This window comes from Centroberyx gerrardi, chromosome 19 (genome assembly GCF_048128805.1).
Source record: "Centroberyx gerrardi isolate f3 chromosome 19, fCenGer3.hap1.cur.20231027, whole genome shotgun sequence".
Taxonomy (NCBI): domain Eukaryota; kingdom Metazoa; phylum Chordata; class Actinopteri; order Beryciformes; family Berycidae; genus Centroberyx; species Centroberyx gerrardi.
This window is the reverse complement of record NC_136015.1, coordinates 7,416,745-7,429,324: the sequence shown is the minus strand read 5'-3', so window position 1 is coordinate 7,429,324 and position 12,580 is coordinate 7,416,745. Positions and strand designations below refer to the sequence as shown.

The 12,580-nt window shown below is 46.2% G+C and overlaps 1 protein-coding gene across 2 annotated transcripts in view; it reads right to left on the bottom strand.

The window, feature by feature from the left end:
* LOC139923997 (triple functional domain protein) overlaps positions 1 to 12,580 on the bottom strand; it is an 82,093-nt gene that overhangs the window by 47,669 nt on the left and 21,844 nt on the right. For both annotated transcript variants that reach the window (XM_078290597.1, XM_071914914.2), the window contains exons 3-5: positions 5,950 to 6,024; positions 3,594 to 3,708; positions 1,298 to 1,490 (exon numbers count right to left, since the gene is read on the bottom strand). In XM_078290597.1, the coding sequence (XP_078146723.1) occupies positions 1,298 to 1,490; positions 3,594 to 3,708; positions 5,950 to 6,024 (383 nt within the window). The remainder of the gene's footprint in view (positions 1 to 1,297; positions 1,491 to 3,593; positions 3,709 to 5,949; positions 6,025 to 12,580) is intronic.

Sequence of the window (12,580 nt, the reverse complement as noted above, 5' to 3'; positions counted from 1 at the left end):
CAGTAAGAGACTAAAAATAAAAACGTTTTCCACTCGCAGTATCACAGTAACACACTGTACATTGCACATGGATTTCCAACACATACAGTAAAAAGACTCCACCCATATCCATGTGAAATGGGCTTTTACCAACCCATGTTTCAACACAATGTATGAAAAGTTTAATATTGTTAGTTAAGAAAAGTTCTCTAATGATAGAGACAAAAAAAGAGGGCAAGAAATGATTATGTAGCTCTCATTATAAGGCATTAATAGAACAGGCTTGAAATCAAATTAGCAAATTTTTACCTATGCAAACTTCAAAAGCATTCAAATTTTAAATGATTGAACCCAGTAATCCAGTGCAATTCTCTCAATGTTATACCAGCGTTTGTAACAGCACAGTGATGCAAATTCAGGCGTCAGTTTAAAAGTTTGGAATGGTCCAAGGGACAACAGCATATAAATATATTCTCATGAATATATGATGAAATTCGCTGTGAAAAAGTGCCCCCGTGCTTGACTGACACCGTCCCGAACGCTAGCCGCGGCGACGTGCTTCGTGCTTTCATGTAAATTTGTCCAATGTAATAATTCTCCCGTCTTGAAAGATCTCATCTGGTAGACAGTGGGCTGGTAATGCATGCATCCGAAGCAGCGGGGGAGGGAAATAACGAAATCTGCTGACGGCGAGCAGCTCGGGGCCCGCGGCGGTCATTATCACGACTCGGCTGACAGCGGAGTGAGAGAAAACACGGGCTCCTTACGTCTCGCTTTGTCGACTCGTTACTTCGGAGACCCAAATACTAAAGCTGAGGCAAATTCGTGCCAGTCAGAGTCGAGGTGCTTCACTTCTCTGTACCTGGACGCTTTGAAAATGCATCAGTGTGGTGAAAATCATTTTCCGCAATCAAATCTGTTCCTTACTGAGCGGCATGTTAAGGCAAAATTAAAATGTAACTTTGCATCTTAGCTGCGACACATCTCCCATAACTCATAGCTTTGCTGACGTACTTCTAGGCTTAGTTTACATGGAGTGCTGCCATGTATGGTGATATATACAGCTAAATATTTTGATGAACACATACTCCAACATTATAAATCCCATTCTTGTATAAGCAGTGCTTCTATGTATCTATGTGATAGGTTGTAAACAATGTTTGCTAACATTTACATGTATTTTCCATAGAAGAGATGAAGGCAGCCAGAAAGCTGAAATCACATTCAAATAATCTGATAAGAAAATTTGGTTTGTACGCCAGCGCCCAAACGCTCGCCTTTTGTCGTCCGTTTGGAAAGAGAGAGAGAGGAGACTCACCTCGAACTCGAACTTGGAGCTGCCGAAGTTGGTCCTCTGCTTCTGCCAGAAGTTGTCGGGCTTGATGATGAGGGCGACGTGGATGCAGGAGGGGAACGACTCCTGCAGGATCTTCAGCAGCGGCTTGATGCTGTCCCACTTGGAGCCGCGCATGTCCACGATGACCGTGAAGCCATGTTTACACACCTCCTCGCTGGGATAGAGGGAGGGAGGGATGGAGGGAGGGAGGGAGGGAGGGAGTGGGAGGAATAATAGAGAGCGAGAGCGGGAGGGGCGGTGAGAGATTGGAGAGAGTATAATCCAGAGAGAGAGAGAAAACGGAGAGAGGACAGAGGTGGGAAAAAAGATGAGAGAGGGATGGAGAGGAGAGGAGAGAATCAAAACAAACCATGAGATGACGCATTTTCTATACTGTTAGGAACCTACGCAGCAAAAGCACATCCCACACACCGCCCACACACACCCACACACACACACACCAGGGCTGCACAACTAGGGTTAAAATGACAATCCTGATTATCCTGCTAGTCTCTGCAATCACGACTCTTGATGCTATGATGAGGCGTAGATTTATTTGCCCGCAGGTTTGCCATCTTCTATCAACTTTCATCACCTTGTATGTCGTATCACAAATCACATAACCCACCTTCACCTCCCTCTATCCCTCCATCCTTCCTTCCCTTCCTTCTGCAGACCGCCAAAACTAGTTCTATTTTAATATCTGTTCATTACTCCACACACTTCCACCGCTTCTTTCTCTCTAAACTACTCCATCCTTTCCCCCGAATGTCTCCCTCCATCGCTCCCTTCCTTCCGCGCACCGCCAAAAATCATTTCAACATCACTCTATTCCTTTTTCTCTATCCTTTCCACTTTCCACCAAACCTCTCCCTCCATCCCTCCATCTCTGTCTCCATAGCAGTCTGTCAGTAGATAGTCAGTGTGCAGATGTTGCGCTTCCCAAAATAGAACAACACCTCTGGTCACCAACAACAACACAGCGAGAGAGAGAGAGAGAGAGAGAGATTGCGAAGATATGCAAAATACTACAGGAGAGAGAGAGAGATGAAAAAATATCTTAAGATGTTAAAAAAAGAAGAAATGAAAGCAATTTCCACGCATTTGAAGCCCTCCGGAGACGAGGCAGCGATGCGAGGGAATGACGGAGGCGACAAGTGGAAAAAGATGATAAATCGACTCTTACGGAGATGAGAGGTAGAAGCAGGGAGAGCGGGGATGGACGGAGATGGAGGAGAGGAGCGGCGGGTTAGAGAGAGGGATGAATAAAACGCCCAGAGAGAGAGAGAGAAAGAGAGAGGGATATTTTACCTGGGAGGTGAGGAGCTACTCGTCCACAACAACTACTGCTGCTGCTGCTGCTGCTGCTGCACTGCCTCAGCGACTGCGACACTTTGTTTTGCTTTCTCACACACACACACACACACACACACACACACACACACACTCGCTCCCTCACTCGCTCGCTCGCACACACCTCCTCACACATGCGCTCTCTCTCTCTGTCAGTTCTAATCCCCCCCCCTCCTCTTTCTCTCTCTCTATCTCTGGTTCTCTCGCTTTCTCTCTGTTGATCCCTCCCTCCCTCATTTGTTTTCTGTTATAGATCCCCCTCTCTCCGCTTATGCTCTCTCTCTCTCTCTCTCTCTCGCTTTCTCTCTCAGTGTCTCTCTCTCTCTGTATCTCTACGTCTCTCCATCTCTCTCTCTCTGTTGTGATGGAGTGTAAAGGAAGAGTTTTTTTGGCAGCAGAGAAGCTGCGGCAGGCTTACTGGCCCTGAATTATTTCTCTCTCCCTTCCTCTCCTCCACTCAATTCCTCCCTCGCTCTACCATCACATGCTCCTCTCTTTTCATCTTTCCTCTCTCTACCCTTATCCTCTCTCTCTCTCTCTCTCTCTCCTTTTCCCTGCTTCTCGTCCTCTCTCTCTCTCTCACATACCTCTCTCTCTCTACTCAGCCGTTTCTCTCACTCAGACACTCTCTCTCTCTCCCTTTCCCTGCTTCTCTTCCTCTCTCTCTCTCTCTCTCTCACATGCCCCACTCTCTCTCTCTACTCAGCCATTTCTCTCTCTCTCTCTCTCTCTCTCTCTCTCTCTCTCTCTCTCTCGTGTTTGCTTACAGATCCTCATCCACTTGCTTGGGGTGTTTGCTGTTACTTCACATCGAGTCATTGCCAATCCTCCTTAGCAAAATAGCTACACACACACACACACGCACACACACACACACACACACACACACACGCACGTAATAGGACCAATATAGTGAATGTGTAACCTGGGGATGCCGGCGAGGTAGGCGATGAGTCTCCTCAGGTCGTCCTGTCGTATTCTGTCGTGGTTGCTGCGTGATGGAAACGTTAACACCGGACCGCCGCGCTTGTCTCTGCCGCCTGACGACACACACACACACACACACAGGAAGTTAGATCGGAGAAAGAACATGACAAACAATAGGGGTGCAAAAGGCATCAATGGCCCCCTTTACCCCTTTGACACTTAAACAATTGCACAGATCTGGACAGTGGTGTTTCCCATATAATGTTAATATTTCAGCGGCCCACCAAGTATGAAGTAAATTGTTGGTTTGGATTCATTTTGGGTGCTGTGATGCACAAAGCTGCCACTGAAAGCTGTATTTTCTCATCGATGTACTGTACGATTTGACAATGCATGCAATCTTTGCCTAACAAACTGCAATTGTATTAAAGCTGGACTGAGTATAGTAGCTCCCTTAGAAATCCAATTTTGATGCACTGTTCCAATTAGTCAATTCAATTACATTCAACATGCTTTATTGACATAAATGTCCAGTACATACAAGCTAAACTTAGGACTAGATGTTATATTGTATCCTCCTCAACTATATCTTATCTGATTTCACATGATTGTATCTGCACAATTTTTATATATTTTAACTTGTATGTGTTTGATCCTCTTTAAATAAGTATTTCTGCCTGTAAGAGCCTTATAGCCTGGATCCAACCTCATGTATATCCTTTTGTCGTTTTCACTTTGCTTGTAAACAATGTGAGTATTTGCAGTTTACCAATTCATGGGAATGACAGGAGTCTTAGCTGCATCTTTTCCTGTGCTCTAAATTCCTAGGACTACCATAATTATAATATTTAGCTCCTGGTTCCTGACCAGTCGCTGCAGCGATTGCTTCAGTCACGTGGGACCATGTAAACACAGGCTGACTGCGCCCCGGCCCGCAAATGAGCGAGGTCAGCCGGGTTGCGGCGCGCCTGTAGGCTCGACCCGGCTGCTCCGAGGAGAAAATCAAACGCTCACGTGGCGAACGGGCCAACGCGGCCGATTTATTACGGGGCCGGATCCAGGCTAATAGGCTTAGCTCATTTACCCTCCTTTTCCCTCATCACCCCCTCCTCTACCTCCCTCCCTGCCTCCGTCATTTCAAAGCCAATTACTTCGGCAAGCGACTACTATGGGATGTGGTTGCTGACAGTAAGTCATCTCCATGGCAACGCTGCCCTCTCTCTCTCGCTCTCTCTCTCTCTCAATTTCTCTCTGTGTGTTTGTCTGAGTCATCGTCCTCATCATTGTATTTCTGCCTGTGACCTTGGCTGTGAGCACAAGGAGAGCAAAGAGAAGTGAGAACAGGATGTGCACACACACACACATGCACACACACACACACATACACTCAAAACAGACACACACACACATCCACAAACACACATTTCACTGTTATTCCTTTTGCTATTGCTGAGATCTGTGTGAAGGTTTTTTAATGGCACATGCATGCAAGCAGATGTAAATACACACACACGCGCACACACACACACACACACACACACACACACACACACACACACACACTTCTATGCAGGAGCTGAATAATGTTATTGTGCGTTGTACAAATAATCCTGCTGGATGTTCTTGGCAGTCCCTATCTCCGACTCGGCCTCCTGTGAGTTTTCCCTGGCATAGCTCTAGTTTGTGTGTGTGTGTGTGTGTGTGTGTGTGAGTGTGTGTGAGAGTGTGTGTGTGAGAAATGGTTCAGCTTCCCTACGAGGGGGCAAAGACACATGGAGCTGTAGCTGTCTTTGTGTTCTATAGTGCTGTTGACACTGGCAGAACAATGGATATCTGTGTGTGTGAATGTGTGTGTGTAGTGTGTGTGTAGAGTGTGTGTGTGTGTGTGTGTGTGTGTGTGTGTGTGACACACGGGGTCAAAAGTTAAGTGTCTGGGCCTCAGTCTGACCCCTTGAGTTTTTACAAGCAGAGAGCATGGCTTATTACGTTCACTGTGTGTGTGTGTGTATGTGTGTGTGTGTGTATGTGTGTGTGCGTATGTATATGTATGAGTGTGTGTGTGTAAGAGAGAGACAGAGAGAGAGCGAGAGAGCTAGTGAAAGACGCAAGCTGTGAGAGAATGTGTTTGCAGCTTAATACCTGGGAGCTGTGAGTGTGTGTGAGTGTGTGTGTGTGTGTGTGTGTGTGTGTGAAGTGCTAAGCAGCGTATACCTCATGTTTCATTAGCCTTATTTGCCAAGATCAGACAGCCGTGAGTCTGGCATCTGCTTGTGAGACTTGACACACACACACACACCGACGCACCCACACACTCACACACACACACACACACACACACACACACAGAAACTCACCTGACAAGAAGGCAACTTTTTCTTTGAGGATGGGAAGCACCTCCATTGCTCGCATCTCCTCATTTCTCCTGAAACCTGGATAGTGGGAGGAGGGAGGGGGGAAAGAAAGAGAAGAAAAGAACAGAGTGAGGGCTTGACGGAGGAATAAAACCTTTCATCTCACTAGATACACTCCGTCTCCTTCTTTTCCCCTTCGCTTTCTTTGAGGGCGGATTATTTGGGACGGAACAGATTTTGTCCGCATGTAATCTGGAGATCTGCCTGCTTTTGGAGACGGAGGATTTAGTCCCATTTCAGACGGCTTGCATCATGAGGGGAAACAGACGCAAAGATACACACAAACACACACTTAGAGGAAGCAGGGAGTCTGTGGTCAGAGAAACAGTAGTGCTCAGACAAAGCGAGGCCAAACTCAGGGGAAGTTCGGGGGGAGACAAAGAGCTGTTGTAAGTCTTTACGGAGGTTAAACAGGGTAAAGCAACAGAAAACTCCATAGGCCATAATCAGCTTCCTTTAGCCGGCTCCTGCACTGAGGGTTAAAGCATAATACTGTGTAATACTACAGTTATTAACAGGGTTCCCGCATAGTGAAAGTGGCCGGGGGATTTTAAGATGTAGCTAGTTTCCTGACCCGGTAGTGAAGCAGACAAATATAATGAAATGAGAAAAAGACTGAAATATCTCAGCTTTCAATATGTACCTCCGCTTTCTGTATAAGCTGGTTTTAAATCACACTAGCAAGCTGTCAGTGGAAGAAGGTAAACATAATTATAGCTACTTTACCCCCTGCAACTGGCAGCTTGCTGGCCTTCTCAGAGCGATAATCGGTGACATTTTCATAATAAATGTCTGCCTGTTTTGATACTTTCTATTGTCCATTCATGTATCTCAGCAGTGATTCAACCAGTTGATGAAAGCTTTTGCATTTGCTGCTCTAAACACCCGAAACTCAAACTTCATCGACAGAAAATCCAAGGAAAAAGATGTCACAGTGTTCGATTGCAAAGCATTCTGCAGTGCAAAAACCCCGCAGCGATGATCTGACCGATAAACTGTCACCCTATAAACATCAAGCTGGATCCCATGGGTGTGATGGTGCCAAAGACCCCCCCCCCCCGCCCCCCCGCTGTGCTGCTAATATTCTGTCAGAGGAGCAATGAATGGCAGTCTGGAGATCTTAGATGAGTGAAACCTCCTTCAAATAACCCCCATATCTACGCACAGCTCCCTGATGTGATCACTCTTACACACACACACTCGACCTCAACACACACACACACACACACACACACACACACACACAGACAGACGGACCCAGATTTTGTCCTTTAGACAGAACAGAGGTCTAGTTTGTGTGAATGATGGTTCAGAGCAGTCATACCATCGCACTCTCTCTCTCTCTCCGTCCAATCCAACTGTCTCTCTGCCTCTTTCCAGCACTGTTACTTTTTCAATGTATCTCAAGCCCTCTCTCTCTCTCTCTCTCTCTCTCTCTCTAGGCCTATGTCATCTCCTCCCGAATGTCTATTTGTCTCTGCTCTCTCAGTCACATCCTCCATCTGTCTTTCAGCCTCTCTCCCTTCATCTTTCACTTCAGTCTCTCTATCTCTATCTTTCAGGGAAGGAAATGGCCACGAGCTACCAAACAATTACTGGTCAATTTTGTCGGTCTATTCTACCAGCCATCGTTTAGAGCTCCTTTTCCATTCTAAAAATGATGAAGACCAATTTTGCCACTGAAATGAAACATGAAAAGGAAACTTTGGATTCCATCAGCCACTGTGGCCAGTGGACATATAAAAAGCAGGATTCCTTTCTTTTTTATCTTTTCCAGATTTTCTGCAACCAAAGACGTTTTAAGACTCTTTTAATGCCAGTTAGAATGAAATATAGGGCCAATCTTGCCGCTGAAATGAACGTGAAAATGAACAAAATATATATTTATACATAAAAAATATATACTGTACATTTGTAAGTTGATTCCAGAAAAAAAGACCTTGCATTTATACAATCAAGACATTTGAAGCCTTCCTCCAGGACCTACAAGGCATCCTGTCTTGCTGTCTGATGCTCTCTCTCTCTCTCTCTCTCTGTTTGGACTCCTACTTCTCTCTGGAGGACCATCAGTATCTTCTCTCTCTCTCACTCACACACACACAATAATCAATCTGTGTGCGTTGACCTATTCAGGACAACATCCCTATTAGAGAGACAGAGAGAGAGAAAGAGAGAGAGGAAAAGAGATGATGTAATCCGATTCTTTGCCTCTCTCTCTTTCCACAGGGCAAGTCTACAGCGCCTTATAGTGGGGTGTATTGGTGAAACACATGATGACACACATGCACGCACACACACACACACACACACACACACACACACACACACACACGCAAACCATTACCATGTATTACATAATGAGTAAAAGGTAACAGGGAGGTGTAACAAAGCTAATTCCTCTGTAGGCCTTTTTCCTTTGTTATGATGTAAATCCAGAACTGGGACTCACACACACACACACACACACACACACACACAGACACCCCTCTCGGGCACTGGTAGCGTATTGTACTCCAGTCTCTGCTCTCAGCATGCCGTCGTATTTATGGCTGTATGCTAACGAGATGCTAATTCCTTCCACCACCGGAGGAGATGGATGAGAATCAGGACTCTCTCTATTTTTACTCCTCTTTCCTTCTCTCCTTCCTCCTCTCATTTGTCTCCTGCCTTCCCTCAGGGTGCCACCAAAACAAATTAGCATGATCAACTACATTTCCCACCGTGCCCAACCTCGACAGAGCGAGCTTGTAGTTCTTTACAGCTGATGTCTGAGAGGAGGAGAGGAGACACAGCGAGCGCTCACTCTGCCTCTATTTCTGGGAACCACAAACGGAACAGAGTCTGCTTTCAATGTATAGAGGTCTCCACTTAAAAACAGCACAGAAATGAACAAGCCCTTGTTGCCCAAGAGCAATGGACCTCCAATATGGCCGACAGAGGGTGGGTTACATCACCTGAAAGCCCTTTATAGACATTAATGGAAAAGGTTGCGAGATATGAGTTTCTGTTGGAGAAATATTCAGTTTCATAACAGCTACGATTCATTTGTACCAAATTACACACAACATGAAAGTATTGTTCACATCCAAAGCTAAACTTGACATGTTTGTGACGAAGGAAACAATTTGGTTTCAGGTCTGTGCCAGATCAGTCACTATGGTAACAGAGTTATGAGAGGTGCAGGGGTGGAGGGAGATTATGGTGATACCTTTTTAATCATAATTCATTTATAGTATCATATCTAGTGATGTTTCTTTAACTATTATTAATTTACAGTATCAAGTGTAGTGATGCTTATTTAATAAGTATGACATCTACTGATGATTATGTTGTCTCTGTGTGAGGCTGAATTGCTGGAGACCAGCGCATGGTGAGGGTCAGAACAGCAGGAGGGTCAGCTTTTTTCTTTTTTTTTTTTACTATTGAGTGATTAATCGTGTAAAGCATAGACGATCTTTGATGTCGTACACACACTTGCTGTCTGGTTGGCTGGCTGCCATTAAGCTGTAGGATAATCAAAGGTCAATGAAAAACGTAATGTTGACAAGCTGACAGGCAGCAAGTGCGTGTGTGTGTGTGTGTGTGTGTGTGTGTGTGTGTTGAGAGCACACAGTGAGAGCCTTGTAGTGCTGTGTGAATTCACTACTGTACAGTAATTTAACGGTCACTGGATTAGGATCGGCCCAGACACACATCGTCCTCTGTGCAACCCCCCATCACCATCACCACACACACACACACACACACACTCACTCAAATTTTGTGAGAGAGAGAGAGAGAGAGAGAGAGAGAGAGAGAGAGAGAGAGAGAGAGAGAGAGAGAGAGAGAGAGAGAGAGAGAGAGAGAGAAACAGAGACACAGCCAGATGGGATTGACGCTTAATAAAGTGTGAAATGGTTTTAGGTCTGTATTCTACAGTAATTAACTGCTTTCTTTCCTGCTCATCTCCAAATGGACCCTGGGATTAACACTGATGACACCCACTGACCACACCTCTCTCTCTCTCTCTCTCTCTCTCTGTGTCAGTGTTGCTTTCACTCTCAGCTCAGTTCAATTCAATTCAAACAGCCATCAGCGGTGAGCTGGTTGTGGCTATTGAGGCGAGGCTAGCGGCCACAGGCAGAGGAGTCGTAGCAACGACAGTTCCAACAGTAAGAGAACAGCAAAGCTAAACATGTGGCAGACAAGAGCTGCCTTTTTAAAAACTTGCAGATTGCCTGCGTTCGCCTTGTGTTTCTCCAACGCCACCTCAGCCTCAGGACAGCTCATCAAGATGAGTGACAAGTGTTGGGGAGCAAACTCGGCCAAATGAGCGGGAGGAGGGCGGGACTAAAAATACACGTCCTGCCTCAAGGCAAAAAGTTGCATATTGCTGCTTTACGATACAGGTTTTCCCCCCAAAATGCACCAAATCATTGGCCTATCAAATTCACTGTATTTTTTTAGATTTGGCAATCTCTCTCTCTCTCTCTTACACTCTCTCTCTCTCTCTCTGTCTGTGTTTATGTGTAGGTAGTTGAAAAATGCTCTCCTATGAAACTCTAGAAATATCTCGATGTGACGTCACGTCGCCTATGTTTGGCCACTTATCCAAGGGAATAAGAAAAAATACACCAAATAACAAAATGGATCCAGGAATACAAGGTCCATCACCAGTAGCTGTTTTTTAATAGTGTTAAAAGTGTTTTAGGGTGGATTTCTCTCTAACCAAACACAGGTAAGTGTTCAAAAACACACACACACACACCTCTCCCCTGTGCTCTGCAGGGCTCTGGGACTGTAGAAAGTGGCACAGCGGCTAAATATAGAGTGGCCAGGTCTCTCTCTCTCTCTCACACACACACACACACACACACACATTTCTGGAGGGATTTCTGGATGGAGCAACAGCAAGGATGGACAATCAAGAGTGAATGGGGAAAAGAGAGAGAGAAACTGTCGATGAGATGATGTCATCTTGCCATAACCAGAGAGAGAGAGAGAGAGAGAGAGAGAGAGAGAGAGAGAGAGAGAGAGAGAGAGAGAGAGAGAGAGAGAGAGAGAGAGAGAGAGAGAGAGAGAGAGAGAGAAAGGTAGACAGATAGAGGCAAGGAAGGAATGAGAGAGAGATGATGATGAGATAGACAGACCGTTCTTCTGCCCATCCCTCTCTGTCAAACACACACTCTCCCTCTCATCCCTTCTCACTCTTGTTCTCCCTTTCATTCCCTCCTTCACTCCTTATATTTTCTTGGTCTTTCCCTCCCTCTCTCTCTCTCTCTATGTCTCTCTTTTCCTTGTTGATGAAGGCAAATTCAATCCACTTCCCATCAGGGTGGAAGAGGAGGAAGAGGAGGAAGAGGGTGACTTCACCGTAGATCTGGCATCGCAGCCTGCCAATCACCGCGCCGTACCTGTCAGCTGGATGAGGGCGGAGCCTGTCTGGGCGTACCGCCACTCGTGATTGGTCGCCAGGGCTGTCATCCGAGAAAACCATACAAAAACCATAAATTTGGGGGAATTTGTCGTCCGCTGTCACCGTCAGCTAAAAAGAGACCGATGGGACGATGTGGCGAAGGGATCCCAATCCTCGATGGGTAGAGCCGCAGCAGCCGAGGGTAATCCCGGGATTCCCAAAGGAGGTATTCCAACCACCCGCCGGGTGACCGAAAATTCCCATTTTGATATTTTCCACGCCTCCGCACGGAAAAGCTGGAACGAACATTTCCAGGACAGACGGGGCCGTCGGTATGAAGAGACTGCTGTTGTATTGGTGTGTATTATCTGTGCGCTGCTAATCTGCCTGTCTTTTAGGGGGGGGGGGGGGGGGTGAGGACTGTCACTGAGAAGGCTGAGCTGCTGTGGGGTAATCCTGAATGTGTGGGAGGGGTAATAATTAGAATAATGCCTGCACTGCACTTATGCAGCCTGAGAAAGTGCTTAGAGGGAGAAGGGAGAAGTGAGATAGAGGAGGAAAAACCCTCACAGTTGAGGACAGGATTGAGAGGCATGTATGTGACCCGGAGGTTGCCGGTTCGAAAACCCCCGGACCAGCTGGGGGAAATCTGGGTGGGGAGAGAAAAATGAGGAACACTCTTCCCGTCCCTCAACAAATGCTGTCACACCAATAGAGCAGCTCAGTGACCTGCAGTAGAAGACTGTGCTTGTCCCTGGTCTGTATTGCTCCTTTTCCACTGCACAGGAACCTTCAGGAACCTTCCATTGCGAGACGTCCAGGACATAGGTGGCTCCAGGGATGGTTTCCCTGCTTCTGTTTCCATTGGACTTTAAGAATCCGAAGAATCCGCGAAGGTCCGGAAGTGACGCAAAACAAATGCACTAACGTTCAAAATGGAGGTTGATGCCGACTAGCACAGGTGGTTGATCTGCTTGTCCTGTGGCGACGTGTTTGGCCAGTCAGCGCTGTAAAGCATTGCTAGATCCACCCAAAAGTTCCTGGTACTCGCGAAGGAACCTCCTCCTGAGGTGGAACGAAATTTTGTCCCAAGAACTATATCCTGAACATTTCTGCTGGCAATAGAAACACTTATGGCACGGCACGGCATGATAAAGTGTCTAACTGCATCAACATGAA